At 40.9% G+C, this 26,040-nt stretch overlaps 1 protein-coding gene across 4 annotated transcripts in view; it reads left to right on the top strand.

Annotated features, from left to right (window-relative positions):
* The first annotated feature begins 15,529 nt into the window (after positions 1–15,529).
* Positions 15,530–26,040, top strand: part of RPP30 (ribonuclease P/MRP subunit p30) — a 30,967-nt gene continuing 20,456 nt past the window's right edge. For 2 of the 4 annotated variants that reach the window (XM_043476153.1, XM_043476152.1), the window contains exons 1-5: positions 15,530–15,662; positions 17,157–17,212; positions 17,756–17,812; positions 19,257–19,331; positions 22,512–22,583. In XM_043476153.1, coding sequence (XP_043332088.1) covers positions 15,581–15,662; positions 17,157–17,212; positions 17,756–17,812; positions 19,257–19,331; positions 22,512–22,583 — 342 coding nt within the window. In that variant the 5' untranslated portion in view covers positions 15,530–15,580. Of the gene's footprint in view, positions 15,762–17,156; positions 17,213–17,755; positions 17,813–19,256; positions 19,332–22,511; positions 22,584–26,040 lie in introns of all 4 variants that reach the window. The other 2 variants (XM_043476151.1, XM_043476150.1) reach the window with 1 other exon arrangement.

Below are 26,040 nucleotides of genomic sequence, written 5' to 3'. Positions count from 1 at the left end.
TGGGATCGCAGAGTTGGACACGACTGAGCCACAGAACTCACTGAACTGAAGTTAGTATTAAATGTAATTTCAGACATTAGAAAACTAGTTTGCAGTTGGAAGGCATCTGAAAAACCATTCTCTTCAATGAAGAGAGGGAAGTAGAGGCTGGGACAAGTGACTTGTCCAAGATCATTCCTGACTACATTGAAACGGATCAGGTTTTTGGTTTTGTGGTTTAGAATTGTCTCAAGGCCTCATAAAAATTCCTTAATGTAGTAAATTTCACACTATGTTCTGGGCTTTCCTCACTTTGACTTTTTAACTCATTTTAACTCATTTTGGCTTTTCTTATTTTTTCCTTCTTGAGAACTCTAATCAGGGTCAGCTTACTTTCTGTCTTGGCTCTTTTAAGTAATATTCTACATTAATTATTCAAAGAATCTGAAAAGCAATATTCTATATTTGAATCTACAGTCAGTATAATTTGCGACCTACACTCTGGCCAGCCCTTACCCAACCCACTTAGGTTTCATAGCAGCTTCTGATGTTTTTTGCTTCTGTTTTTTTCATTGTAGACATATAAATGCACCAAATAATCAGTAAAATAGTACTTTCAAATTTTACTTCCTCTTCCACTTTCAATATAACATTAGTTCCAAACTCCCCTTTTTATAGAGAAGTCACCTCTGTTATATTATCCCTGGTGATGGCTGAGTGTATTTCCTAAGAGTTGCTAGGTTTTTAATTTATAAGCTGTCACAATGCATAAACACAGTTATTGAAAATCTCAGCCTCTGCAGCATTGCTTATGTTGAGTTTAAATTTCATCTATCTTTGTATCATTCCAAAATCCAGACAGAAAAACCTGGAATTCTTTCAGTTTCCCTCTAACCTTGACTAACAAATAATCATATCTTAATAAAAATGCTAAAATCTCATTTATTATTTTCTATAATTTTCTCACAAAAAATGCTAAAGATACAGCTTCACAAAATGTTCATTAAAATACCTAACATTCACCTAAATGGGTTGTTTTGCCCTTGGTATCCTGGGGTTTGAAAATCCATATCAGGTTGTTGCTGCCTTTCCCTTCCTCCTGCCAGCCTACTCTGGCTGTTATTGTAGAGATAATAAGAGAAGTGTTGGCATTTAAATCAAATCATGTCTTTAGTTTTTATCCCTTGTATTTCTTTCGTTAAAAAAAATATAAATCTGCTAACTTTAAAAAGTACCAGTCCTTGTCTAGACTCTCATCTCCTATAACAGCATTTTCCTAAAATTGTCAACGAGGGCACCTGAAACGACAGCTTTCTGAGGCTTCCAACTGGCAATCTCCTGCTCTCAAAACTGCTCTGGGGGAGGACAGAAGAGCAGCCGCATCCTACAATAGGAATTATCATCTTTTTATAAGCTCTTCTTCCTGTAGGTACTCATCTGGCTCATCTAAATGCATGTGCTTAATCACATCTCTGCAGACCCACACATATCCATCTGGAGAACATAAGCTTAGGAGAGTTTATTTTCCCATAAACCAGCATACTCTGATAGTCTAGATTTACTTTAAGAAACACAAGTGAAAATAAGGCTTTCTATGCCATAGGATTCATTGGCAACATACTAGTTGTTAAGCATACTAACGTCACGGTGACTGAGGCTCCAGTAATTTCCAATGCCTGATGCAGCTGTCTTCCTGCAGGGTTACTCAACAAGAAAAGGCTAGGAAAACAATGCTTAGATGGGTATTGTGCTAAGATTAGTATATATAAATAATCAAATCCTACCCTGTGGACCAGTCAGGCTGTATTGAGCAGTATCACAGAGAAAGAACATACATCCCAGCAACTGTCAACACAGATATTAGGAGGCCCAGTTGGTATAAAAGCAGTTGGTCTGGTGCATAAGAATGTCCCCTTCTCTGTGACAGGCCCCCTCACGGTGACTAATCTCATCCTTTCTAGATGCTGAAGGCTCTTATGGCACTTTTTTCCCACACCTTTATTATAGCACTTACTGTTGCATTATGCTTTTATGTTTAGGTGACTGGATTTTCTGTCTAAGTGACAACACCCCAAAGATAAAGATATTTTCTTTTTTTTTTTCCATTTATTTTTATTAGTTGGAGCTAATTACTTTACAATATTGTAGTGGTTTTTGTTATACATTGACATGAATCAGCCATGGATTTACATGTATTCCCCATCCCGATCCCCCCTCCCACCTCCCTCTCCACCCGATTCCCTCCACATACTAGGTGTTCAACAAATGGTTGTCAAATAAATTGAGTGTAGAAAAATGCCTATAACCAAGAGTCGTTCATGATTTAAAATCATTCCTCAGCTTAAAAGTGTATGGTGAGTTTTGTTTTGATTCATATGTATGTGTCTTTTCATTGTGATACTTTCATTTGCATTTTCACTTAATTCTGACTAGAAAAAAATGTATTTTTTCCCCCATTGGTTCCTTTCGTTTAGAAAATTTTCATTCTCTTTACAAAGAAAATGTAACCTTTAAAAATTTTCCTCAAAAACAACAACAAAAAATATGAAGAGAAAATCAGAGAACAGATAAATCCAAAAATGCTCATTTATTTTCCTAATTACTCAACTTTTTCTTACCAGGACCATCTTGAAATATAAGTGGTACGTGCACACCCTCTAGTGGTGAGTCTATTCCTCATACAAATTCCACACAGAACTTCAATGGAAAGTGTCAGCTTCCATGGTCCAAACCTGAAGGATTAATTAAAAGAAAAATTAAGTTCCTCAACTTAAAGAAAAACAGATAATATGAATATTCACTCATTGATTGAGTCAACATTTATCGACTGTCTAATGCATTCCAGATACTGTTTTAGGAGTGTTTTTTGTTTGTTTGTTTGTTTGTTTTTTAAAGGACACAGTATGCTGGAGATCCTGTTGGACATCCAAGTGGAGATATCAGATAGTCAGATACAAGTTCAGGAGACAATTTCTCAAGAAGAAGAGTAGATAGAGTAGAAACCTGGGGAATTTACCCTAGGATGGATGCTCCAACATCCTGAGGTCAGGGAGAGAATGAAAGACCAACAAAAACTGAGGAGAGTCCCTTGAGTTAGGAGGTGAACCAGGAGAGGTTGGATGCTCCAAGTCAGGGGAAGAAGATGTGTCAAGGAGAATAAATTGATGAACTGGATCAAATGCCAAGTAAGGAAAGAACTATTCCAATGGAGTGGCTGGAATAAAAGTGGACTAGAATGGGTTCAAGAGATCATGAGAAGAGAGAAAATAGCGACTGGGAGGGCAGATAACTTTTAGAGTAGTTTCATTCAAAAGAGTAACAGGGAATTGGGCAGAAGCTAGAGGGACATGTGATATTTAAAGATAATCAGAAAGAAAGAAATAAGAAAGTTTCTCTCTTAAAAATTGATAGGATGCACCTTATACCATGTTTTCTAATCTCCTGTAGAATTTTAGCAACCCTTCTATAGTCTTCAAAATAATATGTGAAATGAAAATTTCCATCATGTTCATGTCCCCATTTCCAGGCAAAATTATCCTTGATCCATTCTTTCAGTCATTCAATAAACATGTACCAATTATATATCGTTTTCAGTGCTAAGGGTGAATAATTAAGACAAATTCTCCATTCTGCAGATGTTCACTACCTGGTGAAAGAGACAGACTAGATACAGTGCAGTATGAAAAGCCTCATATGTATGAAATAAAGATGGAGCCAAGAGGAAAGGAGCATTGGCTGTTCTTGGGGAGACCAAAGAATTCACAGAGCTAACATTTCAGTTCAAGCAGAAGTTTCATCAATAGACTGAAGGACAGGGGGTGTGCAATGCTGACAGGTGTTCATAACTATATGGAAGACTTGCCATAATATGTCATGTAAAATGCATTGGAAACAGCAAGGGTAGACTTGCTGGGAGGCAATCATAAAGAATCACGTGTGTCCAAACAATCAATGCTGGGGAAGGTGTGGCAAGAAAGGAACCTTCCTACGCTGTTGGTGCAAATGTAAATTGGCACAGCCACTATGGAGAACAGTATGGAGGTTCCTTAAAAAGTTAAAAAAAGAGATACCACATGACCCTACAGTCCCAGAGAAAAACATGATCTGAAAAGATATATGCACCCCAGTGCTCATTGCAGCACTGTTCACAATAACCAAGATGTGGGAGCAACTTAAATGTCCATCAGCAGAGGAATGGATAAAGAAGATGTAGTACATACACACAATGGAATATTACTTAGGCATTAGAAAGAATGAAGTAATGCCGTTTGCAGCAACATGGATGGACCTAGGCAGCATCATACTGAGTGAAGTAAGTCAGACAGAGAAGGAGAAATGTCATATGATTTCCCTTATATGTGAAATCTAAAAAGAAATGATACAATTGAACTTACAAAACAGAAAGAGACTCACAGACTTAGAGAACAAACTTATGGCTTCCAGGAGAAAGGATAGTGGGGATGGGATAGTTAGGGAGCTTGGGGTGGATCTGTACATACTACTATATTTTAAGTAAATAAATAACGAGGACCTACTGTATAGCACATGGAACTCTGATCAATGTTAGGCGGCAGCCCCAAACTCCCTCCCAATGTTGGGAAGGGAGTTTGGGGCAGAATGGATACATGTACAAGCATGGCTGAGTCCCTTTATTGTTCACCTGAAACCACCACAACATTGTCTGTCCGTCTCCTGTACCCCAACACAAAGTAAAACGTTTGAAGAAAAAAGAAACGGTGCTACCACCTCCCCCAAGAAAAGAATCCTGTGTCATGCAAAGAAGGTATGAACGTTGCTGTGTGCTCATATGGCAGAGATCAGAGAGAAGCAAAGAACTTTCTCATGTTTCTGCTTATAAGGGCACTAATCCCATCGTGAGGGCTCCACTCTCATGACCTAACCATCTCCCAAAGGTTCTGTCTCTAAATGTGATGTAAATACATATTTGGGGTTAGAATTTCAGCATGAGAATTTGCAGGTACACAAACATTCAGTTCATAGCACCTGCCTTTTAAATAAAATATTTTCAATGATAGAGGAGAGAATAAATAGATGTATAAGTGTGTGCATGCTTAGTCACCACTGGATCAAAAATATAGTAGATGCCTTTATCTACTTCTAACAAATATGTTTTCATTTTAATATGTTTAAATGTAGATTTGAGATCAACTGAATATTGTCAACAGTCCCAATTTACATGTAACATTTTGAAGTAAGGGCTAAATACATACTATATATATATATATATATGTAACATATATTAGATAGTATATAAGATGATGGATGGATGTACATGTGGGTATGTCTGGTAACATTTACATAAAAGAATCACCATGAATGTAACTACTATAAATGCAGAGTGATACAGATTGTCAACTCAAATAATAAAAGTAGCATAGCTGCAATAACATATGTTTTTGAAACGGGAAACAACTCTTCTGGTTCTCTTATATATAGTTCCAACCAACCCTTATAGGTCCAAGCAAAGCAAAATACACTCTTCCCTCCATTTACACAATAATCATATTCCTGGAAAATTCTGTGCATATAAAAATTGCTGTGCTTTTATATGTAAAACATATTTAGGGTCTAGGCTTCAGTTCAGTAAGTTCAGTCGCTCAGTTGTGTCCAACTCTGCGACCCCATGAACCTCAGCATGTCAGGCCTCCCTGTCCATCACCAACTTCCGGAGTCCACCCAAACCCATGTCCATTCAGTCGGTGATGCCATCCAATCATCTCATCCTCTGTCGTCCCCTTCTCCTCCTGCCCTCAATCTTTCCCAGCACCAGGGTCTTTTCAAATGAGTCAGCTCTTCACATCAGGTGGCCAAAGTATTGGAGTTTCAGCTTCAACATCAGTCCTTCCAATGAACACCCAGGACTGATCTCCTTTAGGATGGACTGGTTGGATCTCCTTGCAGTCCAAGGGACTCTCAAGAGTCTTCTCCAACACCACAGTTCAAAAGCATCAATTCTTTGGCTCTCAGCCTTCTTTATAGTTCAACTCTCACATCCATACCTGACCACTGGAAAAACCATAGCCTTGACTAGATGGAACTTTGTTGGCAGAGTAGTCTCTGCTTTTAATATGCTATCTAGGTGGGTCATAACTTTCCTTCCAAGGAATAAGCAACTTTTAATTTCATGGCTGCAATCACCATCTGCAGTGATTTTGGGGCCCAGAAAAATAAAGTCAGCCACTGTGTCCACTGTTTCCCCATCTATTTGCCATGAAGTGACGGGACGAGATACCATGATCTTAATTTTCTGAATGTTGAGCTTTAAGCCAACTTTTTCACTGTCCTCTTTCACTTTCATCAAGAGACTCTTTAGTTCTTCACTTTCTGCCATAAGGGTGGTGTCATCTACATATCTGAGGTTATTGATATTTCTCCTGGCAATCTTGATTCCAGCTTGTGCTTCCTCCAGCCCAGCGTTTCTGATGATATACTCTACATATAAGTTAAATAAGCAGGGAGACAATATACAGCCTTGATGTACTCCTTTTCCTATTTGGAACCAGTCTGTTGTTCCATGTCCAGTTCTAACTATTGCTTCCTGACCTGCATACAGATTTCTCAAGAGGCAGGTCAGGTGGTCTGGTATTCACATCTCTTTCAGACTTTTCCACAGTTAATTGTGATCCACATAGTCAAAGGCTTTGGCATAGTCAATAAAGCAGAAATAGATGTTTTTCTGGAACTCTCTTGCTTTTTTGATGATCCAGCGGATGTTGGCAATTTGATCTCTGGTTCCTCTGCCTTTTCTAAAACCAGCTTAAACATGTGGAAGTTGATGGTTCACATATTGCTGAAGCTGGGCTTGGAGAATGTTAAGCATTACTTTACTAGCTTGTGAGATGAGTGCAATTGTGTGGTAGTTTGAGCATTCTTTGGCATTGCCTTTCTTTGGGATTGGAATGAAAACTGACCTTTTCCAGTCCTGTGGCCACTGTGGAGTTTTCCAAATTTGCTGACATATTGAGTGCAGCACTTTCACAGCATCATCTCTCAGGATTTGAAATAGTTCAACTGGAATTCCATCATCTCCACTAGCTTTGTTCGTAGTGATGCTTTCTAAGGCCCACTTGACTTCACATTCCAGGATGTCTGGCTCTAGGTGAGTGATCACACCATCATGATTATCTGGGTCGTGAAGATCCTTTTTGTACAGTTCTTGTGTATTCTTGCCACCTCTTCTTAATATCTTCTGCTTCTGTTAGGTCCCTACCATTTCTCTCCTTTATTGTGCCCATCTTTGCATGAAATGTTCCCTTGGTATCTCTAATTTTCTTGAAGAGATCTCTAGTCTTTCCCATTCTGTTGTTTTCCTCTATTTCTTTGCATTGATTGCTGAGGAAGGCTTTCTTGTCTCTCCTTGCTATTCTTTGGAACTCTGCATTCAAATGGGAATATCTTTCCTTTTCTCCTTTGCTTTTCACTTCCCTTCTTTTCACAGCTATTTGTAAGGCCTCCTCAGACAGCCATTTTCCTTTTTTGCATTTCTTTTTCTTGGGGATGGTCTTGATTCCTGTCTCCTGTACAATGTCACAAACCTCCATTCATAGTTCATCAGGCACTCTGTCTATCAGATCTAGTCCCTTAAATCTATTTTTCACTTCCACTGTATATTCATAAGGGATTTGATTTAGGTCTAGGCTTAGGTAATGTAAGCAAGTTTTACCCCATGTGAATGTGTGGCAGGATATTCAAAAATCATGCAAGATGAAGGACAAATGTTCATTATATGATACCCTCATTCACTGCAGGATAGTTAACATCTCTGACCCCTTCCTACTGTAAGCTAGTGTCAACCACCTCACTTCTCAAGTATAGTGACAATGATAAGCTTACAACAACAAATTACTATGACAAGCAGAAAAATTACACAAATTTTCAAATCCCTCCTCGCCCTGGCAATGTTAACTGGGAGGTAGAATAGAGTGTATGAACACTGTTGTGGATCATTGATTTAAAAATTGTTCATCAGATGAAAACAAGGTCCTCCTGTACAGAACAGGAAACTACATTCAACATCTTGTGAAAAGAATATGAAAAGGAATGTGTGTATGTAAAACTGAATCACTTTGCTACACAAAAGAAATTAACACAATGTTGTAAATCAACCATACTTGAATAAAATAGTTTGAAAAAAATAATGAAGGGTTCAGCAAACATTTTCCATCATTTATATCAGATGGTAAATATTTTCTGGGCCGAGATGCAGAATTGAGGCTATCATGTAGGTGTTTAAATAGCAAAACTTCCTTTTGTAATTTAAAATCACATTAGTGACATTAATTGAAGAGGGCAAGTTAAGTATTAGCATAAAGTTTCAAGGCTTAAATCAGAGCACCCTTTTTGGATCAGTCTTCAGCTCCACAATTTAGCACTGCACTATGAGATTAGACCATAATTTTCATATTTGGAAACCAATTTCTAGGCCAAAAATGAGCTTAATTATTCCTTGTCAGATGAGTTTCCCCAAAACAAAATTTTGCTATACATAAACAAATCAGTTTACATGCTTTTTCAAAAGGTGGGGAGAAAAGAGTATTTAAAGGGGTTATAGCCTGGACCAAAAGAATCACATCTGGCCCAGCCTCCACTGGTAAATGAAGATGGAGATTTTTTTCCTTGACGGCATCAGTAAAGTAAATTTCTTTCAGCAGTTCAAAATTTCCTCAGCATCCACTATATGTGCTGCAGCTTTTTGGAACACAGATTGTGTGGGTCATGGTTAATTGCCATGGCTATTACTTGTATAGTTTTTAAGTTTAAAGCTCAAAGTGGTTCTGATCTACAGGACAATAAATTGGCTAAATTCTGCCTTGACAAAATCTTGTCACATTGTGCTTATATTTCATGAGTGTGATGTTAACACTGACCCCTGCAGGAGTCCCACCTGTAGTCATGGTTACCAATTCTGACACATCTACTTTAAAATGGTCAAAATTTCTCTTCAAACACAAAAATAAGCCACTTCCTAATGATGCGCCTTGTTTGGGCAGCATTTTCAAAAGATATTTGGTCATATCAAAATTCCCAACCACACCAATAGCTTTTATATATCTACTTCCTTATCAGCTGTAATAGAATATGCCAGAAATAACCTAGCTTTTTCTTGCAATTTACCCTGAAAATTCTAAGCTATATTTCCAACATACTGAAAATAGACTTTTAGTTGTATTGTCTGTGAATACTAGTTTCTGCTTAGGACCTGCTCTTTCTTCTGCCTTCAATAAATATTCTTCCCAAACTAGTCTTCAGTTTAAAAAAAAAAAAATTAGTTGCCTGAGCAGTTTTTCTTCACTTATGGGATGATTTCAAGGCATCATTCCTACAATGATTCTATCAACTTGACTGGGCCATTGGGTGCCCAGATCAGTGTCAAACATTCTGGCTGTGTGTTTGAGTTTTTTTCTGAATGAGATTAGCACTTGAATCAGTAGATTGAGTAAAACAGATTAACCTCCATAATGTAGGTGGGCTTCATTCCAGTCTGTTGAAGACCTGAATTGAACGATAGGACTGACACTTCTAAGGGCTTCCCTGGTGGCTCAGTGGTAAAGAATCCACCTGCAATGCAGAAGACACAGGAGACACAGGTTCAATCCCTGGATTGGGAAGATCTCCAGGAGAAGGGAATGGCAACCCACTCCAGTATTATTGCTGGGAATATCTCATAGACAGAAGAAGCTGGTGGGGGACAGTCTAAGGGATCACAAAGAGTTGGACAAGACTGGAGAGAATGAACACACACCCAGTATGCTTTACCAGGGTCCCTAGGAAAAGTTGGTCAGGTGGTTCACTGAGCAAACTTACCACCCATGAGGTAAATAGGGGCAAATGTGAATCTGCCTGGAGGAAGGGCATCTTTTTCTGTTCCACACAGGAGCACCAGTAAGTACTCCATCACTGGGAAAAAGAGGGGGTTCTATTTGATTTGCTAGTGTACCCTACCAGGCTACCATGTGCATACTTCAGTTAATTTCTGTATTTAGATAATTGAATACATACAGCAGTACTTCAGTTACCCAGACTGTTGCTTAGGTAATTTAATACATCCAGTAGTGCTACAGGGCTTCCCTAATAGCTCAGTTGGTATAGAATCCACCTGCAATGCAGGAGACCCTTGTTTGATTCCTGGGTCAGAAAGATTCACTGGTGAAGGGATAGGCTACCCACTCCAGTATTCTTGGGCTTCCCTTGTGGCTCAACTGGTAAAGAATCTGCCTGCAGTGCAGGAGACATGGGTTCAATCCCTGGGTGGGAAGATCCCCTGGAGAAGGGAAAGGCTACCCACTCCAGTAGTTTGGCCTGGAGAATTCCTTGGACTATACAGTCCATGGGATCTCGAAGAGTCGGACACAACTGAGTGACTTTCACTTTCATCAGTGCTACAGTTGGGTTGACGTGGATATGAAGATAAACATGAAGCCATGGGTTCCTTTATTAGATTTGCAACTTTTGACTCAGTACCACCTACTTTATGCCAGTTCTAGATATACCTCAGACCTCTGAGTCTTGTTGTTCCTCAATTTCATGGGCCAAAATTTAATTCAAGCATCATCTCCTCTAGTAAACTGTCTGTATGTCCTCTCCAAATCTCTCAAACCTCCCCCTCAGTATGGAAGAGAAGACTCTACCAGATGCTCTGGACACACCTGTGCAAGTCATGTTATAGTATTGCTTTCTTGCCTTGCCCAACCTTAACCTTAAGCTGACAGAGGACAGAGGGGTGGGAGGAGTATTTCTGAATTCACTCAGGAAGGGTGAGCCAAGTGAGAAGAGTACAAGGGCAAAGACCAACAGAGCATGCACTGACACTGAGGGGCCAGCCCAAGAAAGAGGGGTCTGCAGGGAGCCCCAGATGGGCTGGAAGTTTGCTTTGGATGCTAAAGCCCGTTCTCTCTTTCATAGCTGCCTAAGGAAGAGGAAATAACTGAAGAGTCATCCTTTTTGAGTTCAGGACTCCTTGATATAATAGGAATAACAATATCTCATTGGCTGGTTGTGAGGATTAAATCCTCACTGTAGATAGGAAATATGTAGAGTAATTATATAGTACTATTATTTTCCAGTCAGAAGTTTCCAAGGTCTTCTATCCTTTTTGCTGTAGCTACACCAACCCACCTCACCCCTAGGCCAAATTCTGACCCCTCTTCTCTGCTCCCCTCCCAATGCCATCTTCTCTTTTCATTCTTCCCATTCCTCCTCCCCTCTTCCACCTCCTTCCTCCCTTGCCCTCTCCCTCCCTACTTCTTCTTTCCTCTCTCTCCAACCCTCCACTCTCCCTTTCCCTCTTCTTCTCTCCTCCTTCCCTTCCCATCCTCCAACTCTCCCTCTGCTTGCTTTGCCCAGGAGACAGTACACCGAAGCCCAGGATGAAGATGCTTGGATCCACACATAGGTCTACCATGATTAACTAAGTTTTAGATGACTCACATGTAAAATGTAGATGTTACTAAAAAGCAGGACTTAACTCATAGCTGTTTTGAAAATTAAATAAGGTATGTAGGTAATTACTTAGCAAATAGGCTTGCCCTCAGTAAAGTGATCAATGACTGTCATCTGCTCATTTTCCTTCTCACCCTTTTTATTTCCTTGTTATCTAAGCCCAGAGTGAAGATGAAGAACGAATTCTAAAGGGTATAGTTCACAGCAAGAGCACCATGACTTTCAAAGAGAGAAGCTCTCTGTTGTCTAAGCTCTCTGTTGTCTAATCAAATAATGAGTCATCTTATTCACCTTCACCACACATTGGACATATTTCTGACCAATATAGATTTTGTGGTCACAGTATTACCAAAATGCAAGTTCATGTGCCTGACAAACAGTGAGGCCAAACAATACCAAAATGTCATAGTTTGGAACAGAGAAATGTTATTACAGGGCCATGCAAGCAGATGGGCAGCTCAAGCCTTAAAAACCCCAAATTCCCTGAAAGCTTTCAGCAAAGCCCTTTTCTAGGAAAGGGGAAGGAGAGGTTTAGTTAGTCATTGCAAACTTCTTGGGTCAAATCCTTTGTTTTTGAGGTCATGTCATGGCCAGGTAATGCTTTTTCTATAAATCTCTACCAAAGGAATGTTATTCTCTGTTCTGACAAGAAAGGGCAAGGTCTCAAGGCACAACTTTTTCCCTCTGAGGTCAAGGTCCTGGTTAAGAGGAGGTAGAACTCAGCTGGCAGCTCCCTCAGAGCCAGCTCCCTGCCCAGTCGTCACCGCTGAGGGAGCCAGATGCCCAGGACCCAACTGGCCCTCAGGTTCCTCAGGTCACCTAAACGGGAGGGAAGAGAAGGTCCCACAGACTGCAATCCAGGCAGATGGTCAGTAACTACTATCTCAGGTCGCTGAGATGCGCTTGGGGGAGAGGTTCACTGCTGCCTCACAGCCTAGGCCAAGGCCAGTGGGTGGCCATGATAAGGGTTCTGGAGTCCTACAGGAGAGAACCCCCAATCTGTTTGCTGGGCTCCCCAGCTTACCCACTGGCCTGAGACCAGGTGAGCTGGAGGAGCCTGGGGAGACAGCAAGGAATCCATCTCTTACCTGATTTTCCACCTGACAACCACCACTCTGCCTGACTGGAGTTGGCTGAATGAGCCCACTAACGGTCACTCCTTGAGAGTTGGTGCTTGTGGGCGGGGCCCACTGCAGTGCTGACCAATGGCTGAGCAGGACCCCTGATGGCCCTGTGGTAACCTTTCCCTGGTAACAGGGTGCAGGGATAATGCCACACAGCAATGGCGGTGTGCCAAGGGCTGCGCCCGGCTGCACTCCATTGCAATAGTGTGATAGAGTATGACTCAGTGCAGCCCTCAGCACCCGGGCCGGTGCTGTGCGCCATTAACCCCCTACCCTGTTACCAGGGAAAGGTTACCACAGGACCATTAGGGGTCCTGCTCAGTCATTGGTCAGCACTGCAGTGGGCCCCGCCCACAAGCAACGCCGCTGTCAGAGTGACCGTTAGTGAGCCCCAGGCACGTGGTGGCCGTCAGGCAGAGAGAAAGGTGAGAAGTGGATCACAGCCTTTTCCCCAGGGCTCTCAAACTCACTTACTGGCCCGAGGCCCGGTGAACTGGAGGGGTCCAGGAAACAGGCAGGGGGCAGTGTCCTGGAGGGTTCCAGAGTCTGTCCCAAGGCCACCCACTGGCCAGACCCAGGCCTTAAGGTGGTGGTGAACCTCTCCCCCACCCCCAGCTCTGTGACCTAATGGCAGCAGTCTGCATAAGATGCAGTCTGGGGGACCTGGCCTCTGCCGTTTGGGTAGCCTGAGAAGCCTGAGGGTCAGGTGGGTCCTGGGCACAGGGCTCCCTCAATGATGACAGCTGGGCAGCATGTGGGAACCTGGCTCTGAAGGAGCCTCCAGCTGAGCTCTACTTCCTCTTAGCCAGAACCTGAACCTCAGAGGGTGAAAGCTGTGGGTTGGGACCTTGCCCTTTCTTGTCAGGACAGAGAATCACATTCATTCTGTGGAAGTTTACAGGAACATCATTACCTCACCATGACCTGACCTCAAGAACAAAGGATCTGACCCCAAGAAGTTTGCAACAGCTAACTACGCCCCTTCCTCATCTTTCCTAGAAAAGGGCTTTGCTGAAAACTTTTGGGTTGCTGGTGGTTTTTAAGCATGAGCCACCCATCTCCTCAGGTGGCCCTTGATAAACCCTTCTCTGTTCTAAACTCCAACATTTTGGTATAGTTTAGCCTCACTATGCAGGCTCACGGACTTGAGTTTCCATAACAACTGGTGAAGATCCTGTAAAATTAACACCAAAGATTCTGATGAAAAAAAGGCAAAGGGTTTGCTTTATATGACTTCATTCTCTTTGCAGAAGTAAATTTTTATTCTTACTTAGGATATATCAAGTGTTGGGAAAGCAAAAGATTTCTTCACTAAACTTAGCCAAAAGGAGAATTGCTTGCTACTACATGCAGTTCTAGGGACAGGATTGAAGGCAAAGGGAGAAGAGGGCAGCAGAGGATGAGATGGTTAAATAGCATCAGTCACTCAATGGACATGAATTTGAGTCTGCCTGCAGTGCAGGAGACTTGGGTTCCATCCTTGAATCAGGAAGATCCCCTGGAGAAGGAAATGGCAACCCACTCCAGTATTCTTGCCTGGAGAATTCCATGGACAGAGGAGCCTGGTGGGCTACAGTCCATGGGGTCGCCAAGAGTCAGTCAGGACTGAGCAACTTACACTTTCACTTTCAAGAGACAGTGAAGGACAGGGGATCCTGGTGTGCTGCAGTCCATGGTGCGGCAAAAAATCAGACATGACTTAGTGACTGAACAACAATAAGATGGGGGCAGATCCCTCTTGAAATTCCCTTCTGAGCCCAAGGAAAAAATCACGAGAGGAATACAAGTCAAGATGTGGCCTACAGGCTAGAGATTGTCTGTGTACTCTCTGTGGTAAGTTAGCACAGAAATTGGAACTGATTAGAAATTTTCACACCCATTAAGCCTTATCCGGATACCCAAGTCCCTTGGACTCTTCTTATTCAGTCGAGTACAGAGAAGTTCAGATGTTACATCAAACTTTTGAGGACAGATTTATCTATTGGTCATGCAGGAGGAAACAAGAATGGGTCCTAGAACAACTGGGTGGGGGTGGGAGGAGTAACCAGGCCCTTCATCACAGCTCGTTTGAAAAAGCACTGATGTTAACTATTGCTGTTGTTATTGAGTTGTTAAGCCATGTCCAACTCTTTGTGACCCCATGGACTACAGCATGCCAGGCTTCTCTGTCCTCCAGTGTCTTCCAGCGTTTGCTCAAATTCATGCCCATGGAGTCCGTGATGCCATCAAACCACATGATGTCATCTGATGTCAACTATAGTTTCACAGTCTTATGTTCTCGGATCATTGATCAATATTTAAGAAGAGTTCACTTACACGAAGTTCAAAAATGTGGAAATATCAATTGTGTGGGATTTGATTGTACATTTCTTCTTATTACAATTACATCCCTCTCTTGTCTAACCAGTTTTTGGCTAAACCAGTGATGGGGCTAACCTCTCATCCTAGAGAGAACCCTGCCATCTGGTGGCTGAGGATGTTGAGTGTAAGGAAGTAGCGCGCTGTGAACGCCCAGTTCAGACAGAGGAAAAAGACCTTTCCCCCTGAAAATTCGCTTTTAGGTCAGTTTCCCCATTTCCCGTTAAGTCCATTTTAAACAACAGAATGGCCTTTAACGGGGACAAAAAAAGAACAAGTTCCCTACTACTTTTAAAGCATTTCCAGCCCTTGGCAAAAGGATTTTTGGTTCAAGTAGGCGCTCAATTAATGGTGTATATGTCCGTTTTAAAAGAATCACTTTCTACATTATTTCCAAGGATGAAGGGTGGGAGATGTGAACCCCGACACCCCCACCCCAGGAGATACCAAACATTCTCATTTGAAAGAAGACGAAGGACTGAAGCAAGGCTGCTAATCACATGCTAACTTCTGCTGGTACTTGAGGGCGAGAAAGGAGCCTGAGAATCGCAGACCACGAGAGGGCGGGGCTGACCGAGCCGGTGAACTGCAATTCCCGGCATGCCCGAGGAGGCGGGGCCCAGAGGCTGCGCCGGCGCCCGCGCTCACGTGACTTCGGCATGGCGGCGTTTGCCGATTTGGACCTGCGGGCGGGTTCTGACCTGAAGGCGCTGCGCGGGCTCGTGGAGAACGCTGCTCACCGTGAGTCGCCCGGGCTTCGCGGGCCGCCGTGCCTGCGCTGTCTCGCTGTCCCTAGGCTGTCGAGCCATGCTCTGGAAGGACCCGGCGGGCCTAGTTCAGGTGTCCTGGGGCCTCTGGCGTGTCCCTGGAAACTGATGCCCCTGCGGTGTTGCTTTGACCCCAGGCGCGGGAAACTCGAAAGCACTGGGGAGATGTTACCCAGTCCAGCTCCTTCTGTCTTGCGAATTGAGGAAACTGAGGCCCTGACATGGCGGGGGATTTGCATGGGCCCCACAGCTGATGGATAGCAGAAAACAAGGCTCCCAAGTGTACACCTACACCGATGAAAACATATCGCCCCTTCCTGCGTCTCTTGACATTGTCCTGATACTGTCAAATGCGGGAAACTGATGCAGAGATGGGGAGTACTGTGGGGGCCCCGAGAATGGGGAGGGGGACATGTGGTTCCGAGTGTTGGAATGTTATTTACACGGAGAGTAAGTGGGGGCGGAGGACTTAGTAGGAGGGTGGGAGGAGAGCAGAATGGCTAGAATGCTACTCCTGTTTGAATCCAGGGGAAACAAAAGCCGTGAGAAGTAAGCCCTCATCTTAATTACTGAAGTGAATCACAACTGCTAAGTGGGGATAGAAGGGTTTCAAAATAAAAGAGGTTTCTTCAGGGTCTGTTAAGTAATGGATGCTCAGTAAATATTTGAGAGAGGAAGAAAAGGACCTTGGGCAAACTGATGAGGGGGAGACCACTATTTTGGCCTTAATATGCGTTATCTTTTAATATGAATATCCTGTCGTCACCGTTGGTGTTTAAATAGCCTAAAGATTGGAGTCATGATTTAAACATATTTTTGATAGTCCACGTGTCCAGAGCAGTGCTGTGTTGAGGCTGATAAAGCCAGGCCCTGGCTTCAGAGAGTTCTCAGTCTCTTGGTGGGTAGCTCAAAGGAGAACGTGGACATTGGTGTGAATGAATGGTCATCCTGTTTCTCCTTAGCAAAAAGGTCTCTGAAGTAGAAAGGGTAAAAAGCGAAAAACAATAACAACAACAAAAGTAAGAATGAAGTTGATAGTGAAAAAAGTATAAATTTGATGAGATGAAAATGAACATAGGGGCACGAAAAAGAATGATGGTTGAAAGGAGATAGGCAAAGATAAGGGTCTTTGTTATCATGCTGATAATACATCGCCAAAGTCAAACAAAGCCCTGTGTCTGTGCCAGGCACTGTTCTGAAACATCCAGTGTGTGTTATCTCATTTAATTCTCATGAGAGTTGTATGAGATGAATCCTGGTATTATCACCATTTGGCAGATAAGAACCTGAAACTTAAGCTTAAGTAACTTTTAAGTGGTAATGTTTAGGTTTGAGAACAGGCAGATCTGACTCCAGAGTCCATACTCATGACCATTCTTCTACCTTGTAGTCTTGACGTGAATCGGTATGAGCTCATGTGGAAAAGAGGTCGTTGTATTTGACACAAATGTTCAATTTTTCTTTTCAGTGGGCTATTCAGTGGTTGCCATCAATCATGTTGTTGAATTTAAGGAAAAGAAACAGGTAAAATAGAATTTCTGACATTAATAATAACCAGCAGTTATAATTATTTTGTGTGTATTGGTAATATGGAAGCTACAGATGAGCACTCTTTGTGCATTATTTTATATGTCAATAGTTGAGCTGATACATACCTGTGCAGATGATAACTTTTTTGTGAAGTGCTGGGGTATGATGTAAAGATTCTTAAAGTCGATTTGATGTTAAATTAAGTAACTTTTTAAAAAGTGCATTGTTGTTGTTTAAACTGTAATCACAATAATTAATCCTTTTTATTTTACTGTCATGGACTCATTACTGATTGATTTCCCTTCCAAACATACTAGTAAATATGTGTATCTCTCCTTAGGCCAACAACTGTTCCTTACAGATTGTTTCATTCTAAAAAACTGTTGTTCATCCTTCCTTTCCATTGGTGTTCTCAGCTCCTACTCGGCTTCAACTTTCTTCATTAGAAAACACACACGTGCACATACACACAACTTATTTAGTGTTTCTGCATGCTAGAAATTAGCTTTTTAAAAAATTACTCTTTATTTGTCGTAGGAAATTGACAAACCAGTAGCTGTTTCTGAACTCTTTACAACTTTGCCAATTGTACAGGTAAGTGCTTTGTTTAAGAAACGTAATACGTACTCATCCAGTTCAGACATTCCCAGTCATATATATGGTTCTCTAACCTGCACTGCCCCTTCCTTTGTCTATTAGTCTTACCTTTCCATGAAGACTTAGTGTTTCCATGAAACATTATGTACATCTCTTTTTCTCTAGCTATACAGGTATACCTCAGGGATACTGTGGGTCTGGTTCCAGGCTACCACATTAAAGCAAGTCACATGAATGTTTTGGTTTCCTGATTTATGTTAAATTTATGCTTACATTGTTCATTAAGTGTGCAGTAGCGTTATGTGTCGGAGAAGGCAATGGCACCCCACTTCAGTATTCTTGCCTGGAAAATCCCATGGATGGAGGAGCCTGGTGGGCTGCAGTCCATGGGTTCGCTGGGAGTCGGACACGACTGAGCAACTTTACCTTCACTTTTCACTTTCATGCATTGGAGAAGGAGATGGCAACCCACTCCAGTATTCTTGCCTGGAGCATCCCAGGGATGGTGGAGCTTGGTGGGCTGCCATCTTTGGGGTCACACATAGTCAGACACGACTGAAGCGACTTCGCAGCAGCAGCATTATATCTAAAAAAAACACAATGTTTATCTTAATTTTAAAATATTTTACTGCTTAAAAATGCTCACCATTATCTGAGTCTTCAGTAAGTTATAATCTTTTTGCCAGTGGAGGGTCTTACATTGATGCTGAAGGCTGCTGAGTGATAAGGGTGGTGGTTGCTGAAGACTGGGGTGGCTGTGGTAATTTCTTAAAATAAAGACAACAATGAATTTGCTGCATGAATTTGCTTCCTTTCAGTACAATTTCTCTGTAGCATGCAATGCTGTTTGATAGTATTTTACCCACAGTAAATCTTCTTTCAAAATTGGAGTGAGTCCTCTCATACCCTGCCACTGCTTTATTAACTAAAAGTTTATGTAATATTCTTAATCCTTTGTTGTTATTTCAACAATTGATTAAGTTCAATGTCTTATAGTATGTGGTTTTTGACACTGAAAACAATTACAATAGTATCATCAGAGATCAGGGAATTCCCTGGCAGTCTAGTGATTAGGACTTAGGCAAAATCAGTAATCACAGATCCCCATAACAAATATGATAATCTTGAAAAAGTGTGAAATGTTGGGAGAATAACGAAAATGTGACTCAGAGACATGAGTGAGCAAATGCTGTTGGAAAATGACATATTATAATAGACTTGTTCAATACAAGGTTGCCACCAATCTTCAGTTTTTAAAAAAAACAAAAGCAATATCAGTGAAGCACAACAAAATAAAACAAATAGATTATAAATTCCTTGAGAATTAGAGCTAGGTTTTACTGATCTTCACTATTCCTTATTGTTAGTACCTTTTAATGAATACTTTCCACTGGTAAGGAGGAAAATCAGTCATCTGTATTTTGTGCTTTCTTTATTGTAGGGAAAATCAAAACCGATTAAAATTTTAACTAGACTAACAATTATCGTTTCGGATCCATCACACTGTAATGTTTTGGTAAGTTGTTTTTCTTCTCTCTTGGTCTTGTAAGTTGTATTGATTAATGTTGAACACTTGCTTTTCAAGTCATCTCATTCTTAGATCTTCCCCAACCCCCAGTATATGACACTTGACTGCTCTCCTTAGCTCAGAATTCACATGGTATAATAGAGTCTCTTCTATTCATGACACATGTATAAGGATTAAACTTTTTAAAGATTTAAAGAGTATTCCAGCAACTGGTCTTCATTGAACTTACATGACCCAGACATAGAGTACTAGTGATGTTGCTATGAATAATACAGACATTATCCTTTGGAAAATGGGAAGAATGTTTAAAAATGGGAGATAGTAAATAAGGAATGTTCTAGTGATGTTGCTATGAATAATACAGACATTATCCTTTGGAAAATGGGAAGAATGTTTAAAAATGGGAGATAGTAAATAAGGAATGTAACAGGAGGCCAACCTGAGGAAGCTGATGTTCAGACTGTGGCCATACGAATCAGTGAATGTTATTGGTGCCAGATAGGGAGGGGATGTTCCCACAGACAGGATAAATTATGCAAGGTTCTGAATCCCAAAAAAACATGGTGCATGGTGGGAAATGAAATGCCAGTTGAGTTGAGCCTGATGAGCTGCCTAACCTAGGATGATGTTAGAAAGGTAGGTCTGGGTGAGCAATTAGAAGAAGCCTTTGAAGGTTTTAACTAAGGGAGTATACTTATGAGATTTGCATTATAGAGAATGGATCAAACAGGATAAAGGAAGGGATTTGATAAAGGGATAAAGGTGGGGGAGGGAAGATTGACAGGATTTGATGTTGATAGGTGGTGACTCCCTGCTTTGGCCTGAGCAGCCAGATAACTAGATGGTACCATTTCCTGAGATGAAACATACAAAGAGAAGTAAGTGTCGATCATCATGTTTCAGACACAGTAGGTTATTGTAACAGTTCCAGTGAAAAGAAAGTCACAATCATGTCCAACTCTTTGTGACCCCCATGGACTGTAGCCCACCAGGTTCCTCAGTCCATGGAATTCTCCAGGCAAGAATACTGGAGTGGATTGCCATTTCCTTCTCCAGGGGATCTTCCCAACCCAGGGATCAAACCAAGGTCTCCTGCATTGCAGGCAGACTGTTTACTGACTGAGCCACTAGGGAAGCCACAAGAGTTCAAGTGGAGCTTGTCAAATGAGTAGTTGGAAAAGAAGGATGTGGCCCTCAGAAGAAGGACCCCAATTCAAGATACTCATTTGGAAGTGGTCATCTTGTAGAGAGTAATTGTACTCATGAGAATGGATGAGACTCCCCGGTCAAAGTATAATGTGGGGGGAGAACGTCTAGGACAGAATCCTGGGGAACATCTATATTCAGTGGTGGAGTAGAGAGTGAGCTAGGATGGGAGACTGAGACAGGCCATCTGAGGAGTAGGTGGACAATGAGGAACATGAGAAGGGTGAGCAACATCGGCGTGCCTGAGTGCTCAGTCAAGTAGGAGAAGGGCTAAAACATGTCTTGGACAGGCAAGTTCCCTAATGACATGGTGGTCATTGGTTGCCTTACGAAAAGCCATTTCCGTGGAAATGATTGGGCTGTGAGAAAATACAGCCAGTGTCTGCTGCTAACTTTGCTTAAGAAACTTGACTCCATGGAGGAACAGAAGGCTTGGGAGCTGGTGAGAACCTGCTGTCTAGATTTTGTTTGTCAAATGGAGACTTGCAAATAGCTGGTGCTGATGTGAAGAACCGGTGAGGGAGAAAGTGAGATCTCTGAGAACCTGAGCTGTTTCATCATTAGCTGGAATGGCCTCCTCTCTCATAGAAAAGGAGTAATCAAGGAAGGGCTGGCCTCCTTTCTAACAATTAACATTGCTAAAGAAATTATGAAAAACCAAATTTTGGGTTTTTTTATAGCTTCAGGCTGCATTCTGGTTCTCTAAGCCTGGGGAGACAGAGTTGACTTTTTATGGTCACAGACTTTGATTTTTCTCTTGTTACCATGAACATCCTGGTGGCCCCTATCAGTCCCTATCCCAAGTGGGAGTGTCAAGCAGAGGACAAAGAGTACTGGATCCTGACTTTTTCTGAGATCTAGAACCTGCCCTGTCTTGGCATACATCTCCCCAATGGGTTCGCTTAGCTGCTCAAGCACAGTACCTGCTCCATCTCTTCAACCATTCTGTTTCCTCCTTTAGTTTTTATCATGCTTTTTCTTTTTAAAGAATAAGAGGTAAAAAATTTAAAGGTGCCAAAGGGAAAGAAGAAATAGCATATATTATCTCATCATTCAGTGATTATATACTTGAGTATGTATTTTTTCAGCCTTTTCACATGCATACACATGCAGTATCAGTTTGAAACTTTCTTTTATAAACCATCTTTAACTGATAAATCTCTCTCCTTCTGTCAGAGGACTCTTGGTTATTTTCTTTCTTTTTTTTAATTTTTTTTCATTTATTTTTATTAGTTGGAGGCTAATCACTTTACAGTATTGCAGTGGGTTTTGTCATACATTGACTTGAATTAGCCATGGATTTACATGTATTCCCCATCCCGATCCCCCCTCCCACCTCCCTCTCTACCCGCTCCCTCTGGGTCTTCCCAGTGCACCAGGCCCAAGCACTTGTCTCATGTATCCAACCTGGGCTGGTGATCTGTTTCACCCTAGATAATATACATGTTTTGATGCTGTTCTCTTGAAAGCAGTTTAATTTGTATTTAACAGTATTCTCATTGTGAACCTAATGACATCATACTTAGTCATGTGTATTTCTCGTCTCACCAAAAAATGATAAGCTCCACTGAAAGCAGACATATGCCTTAGATGATTTTGTATCCCTAGTGCCCTACACATAGCAGGTGCTCAGTAAATTTCTGGCAAGCTCCTCCACTAGCTTATAAGAGCAGGAGCTGTCTAATTTGATTTTTGTGTCGCAAACGAAATGTTTGATATACAGGTAAAGCATGACAGTGTGGGAAGGAAGGAGAGATGATTGGTGAGATGGATGTTGATAGCTAGAGTCTTACGTGCTGAGAAGTTTTTCTGTTGACATACAAAGCAAAGCAAAAAATGTCAGTGGCATATTATAAATATTACAAGATTGAAATATAAGTGCAGCCGGGACACTAGTCAGACTCCCACATGCACTTGTTGTTGTGTTGTTACTGTACAGTAACATTCTTTTCATTTTACTAGAGAGCAACTTCTTCAAGAGTCCGGCTGTATGATATTGTTGCAGTTTTTCCAAAGACAGAAAAACTTTTTCATGTAAGTAACAATAAAAGAAAATAGTACTCATTATTTTACGTAAGAAGTCTGATGTTGTACCTTTGTAGATGACCTGTTTCATCTCATCTGGAAACACTGAGGATTTCTCATTTATGCGTGGAGTCCTGGAACTGCCTGAGGGTGTATTTGGGTGGCATATTTTGTTTTGTTTCGTTCTGCTATATATTTGATGGGCTGATATTAAGAGAGTCCATCAAGTCTTTCTCTTTTTAAAAAAAAATAATTTTGTTTATTTTTTTACTTATGGCTGTGCTGGGTCTTCTTTGCTGTGCAGACTTTTCTCTAATTGTGGGGCAGAGGGCTGCTTTTTATTGTATTGCATGGGCTTCTCTTTTAGGTGACTTCTCTTGTTGTGGAACTCTAGGGCAAGTAAGCCTCGGTAGTTGTGGCTGTCAGGTTTAGTTGCCCCATGGCACGTGGGATCTTCCTATATCAGGGATCAAACCTGAGTCTCCTGCATTAGCAAGTGGATTCTTTACCACTTCAGTTTCTGTCCTTGCTATTTGCTGCTACCTGTTACAGAAGAACGGCACAAGATTCTACTGTGGCATAAAAGATCCTTCTCTGCTTAGCTTCTTTGCTCTGAGGTATGGTCCATATGCTAGCATGATCATGGTCTTCTAGAAATCCTTGAGAATCAACTATCTGCTGGTACTATTCCTTTTTGTTTAAGAGAACCTTTATGAATTTCTTTTGTCCTTTTCAAATGGCCTTTTCTGTGACTTTTTAGGAGGGAAAGTTGTTTAATGTATGTGCTCATTTTCTCAGCTTGAGACAGAACACACTGGGCGTTGTTAGTGATCACAGGAAGAAAGAAATCAACTGTAACAATAGTTTTTCAGGAATATGTTTTACTGTGTAAAGTGAGATATAGCTGCTTTTAGAAATTTCGGAATGTTGACTTTGTCTAGGTTCAAGAAAATAGCCATCTACCCAAAGTGTATCCAACAAAGCGATATTAAGGAGCTGGTCTTTGATGTTTTAATTTTACAGCATAATCGATTTTTAAGTAGTCTGTTCTAAAATTATAAGATTTTCCCTAAGTTTATTCCAGTAGATGGAGCTGTTGACTAAGGAGACTTGTATGTTATAAATTTAGTTTTTGAGGTACACTCACAATTTTTATTGTTTATATTCATGCAGGGAAACAGCACAAGTAGGCAATGAATTCCACTTTTTTGGTGACTCCTTTTCTAAATGCTCAGTTATCGTAATTCTCTAGAATTTCATTTCAGAAAAAAGGGAAGTGGGATCGAGTGGCTCTTAGGCATCAGAGACCCCTGTGGAACCTTTTAAAATCAGTCAGGCTCAGCTCTCCACCATGGGAGATTCTGATTAGGTAGGTTTGGGGTTGAGCTTGGGTATTTGTTTTTTTAAGTTCCATATGGGATTCTGATTCAGTGTGGAAACCCTTAAGAGAAACATGGATATGTCCAGATTTGTTAAATAACAACTTAGTTTTTTTATTAAATATTAACAACTCAGTTATAATGTAGACTAAAAGTTGGTAGTGTCCCTAATTTTTTATTGCACTCTTGTGTTTTGAATTGATTTTGAAGAGCATACATCGTACATTTCCATAGCCATTTATGTGATTAGAGAAAACAACAGCCCAGGGGGTAATTGAGATGGATGCTTATTATTATCCCCATTTTGTAGACGAGAAAATTGAAACTCAGGCTAAATGATTTGCTCTAAACCTCAGGTAGCATGTCGCAGAACTAGGAGTAGGGTTTTAGACTGCATTATATATTTGATTCAGTGAATTTATCTTACTGTTTTCCTCAGATTATTCTCAAATTTTAGGTCAGAGGTATGAACACGTAATTCATGATGGTGGGTGGAGGAATCAGAAATATTCTGGAAGATGGATAAAAGCTATAAATAACTGGCAGAGTATTTGTTTGGAATTGACTGTAGAAAAAACAGTTTTTAAAATCAGAACATTTTTCCATATCTTACCCATTCTTTAAGATTCAGTTGAAGTTGGCACTCCTTGTTTTCGATAGAAAATCCATTTAAAAAGATTTTTCTTTTAATGTAAAGCTTGAAATTGGGTCAAATGCAAGCAATTTGTTGCTTAACAGGTTATGTTCTGTTAAGTGATTTTATTTGTTTGGTAAGTAGATTATTTAGAATGTAGGCAAATATCTCTGTAGATAGGATATTCTAAAACTAAGGTCTCTAAAATGAGTCATAAAAGCATTCCTAAACACATGTTAACAATTAGTAGTGTGAAATCTAACCACCTTAAATAATTCCATGGGAATTAACATACTAGTTTCCACTCAGAGTATCTGAAAGATATCTCATAGATAAACCCTCTTCCTCCATAATTACCCCAGGGAATAAGGCAAAGATGAAAGGTTGTAAGCTGAGTCCATTGGCCACGGCTTCTTGTTTGTGGGTGGCTGTGGAATGTGGCAAGAGGGAGTTACATAGAAGTTTCAGGAGCTTCTGATTTGGTTATTCCCATTTAGGATTTTTTTTTTAATTTTATTGATGTATAGTTGATTATTGTGTTAATTTCTGCTGTGAAGCATAGTGAATCAATTATACATATATATATTCTTCTTCATATTCTTTCTCATTGTTATTCCCATTTAGGACTGGACAGGGTGAGGAGAATTCAGGCTGTTTAGTCCAGCGGCCTCCAATCTACTTTGAGTGTATACTATATCAATTTGAAAAAGTACTGGTCCTACATCCCCAATATGTGTGTGTTTATTTTATTTCAAATTATTTGCATGCTCCATTATATCAGTGTGCTTTATGAAATAATATACACACGCTGAACAAAATATTTTAAGAGAGGAATTAAAAATAAGTGAAAACTGAAGTTCTCTTTTCTTCCTGCTTCCTTCCTTACCTTCCATGCCTTACCCTTTGCAGAGCATTATTGTATTAACACCTGAGGCTACTGAAAGGGCGGATCTTTCCAGGCTCCTTTTAAGGTGTGGTCTGGCTGCACCGGTGTCAGATTTGCCATGAAGATTTGTTAAAATGCAGGTGATTAGACGCTGCTTACTGAATTGATTGCTGGGAGTAGGGCCTGGTAATCTCCATTTTAAGCAAATTCTTCAGGGGAGGGTTTTTTTTTTTTAACACGGGTTAGGTTGGGAGGATCCATTTATGGGCATCTCTTTTCACTGGCAAGCCTGGCTCTCCCTTGTGTAAAACACCAGGATGTACCAACCTGACATCCATGAAGGATTTGGGGAGACTGAACCTTCTCCCTCTTATTCTCTTTGTTCCATAAAGTCAAAGATAAGTGTATGTACCATTTGAGGAATACCTTCCTTAAGTCCTCATAGGAGTCCTTGGCCAGAGGAAGATTAAGAACAGTTAATATGAATTCATATACAACCTGCCAAAGCCACTATAATCAAATTCTTAATCACAAGTATTTGGACATAATGTAATCATTTTTAATGAT

Source organism: Cervus canadensis, chromosome 8 (genome assembly GCF_019320065.1).
Source record: "Cervus canadensis isolate Bull #8, Minnesota chromosome 8, ASM1932006v1, whole genome shotgun sequence".
NCBI classification, from domain to species: domain Eukaryota; kingdom Metazoa; phylum Chordata; class Mammalia; order Artiodactyla; family Cervidae; genus Cervus; species Cervus canadensis.
The sequence above is the reverse complement of the archived record's forward strand: the minus strand, read 5'-3'. Positions and strand labels throughout refer to the sequence as shown.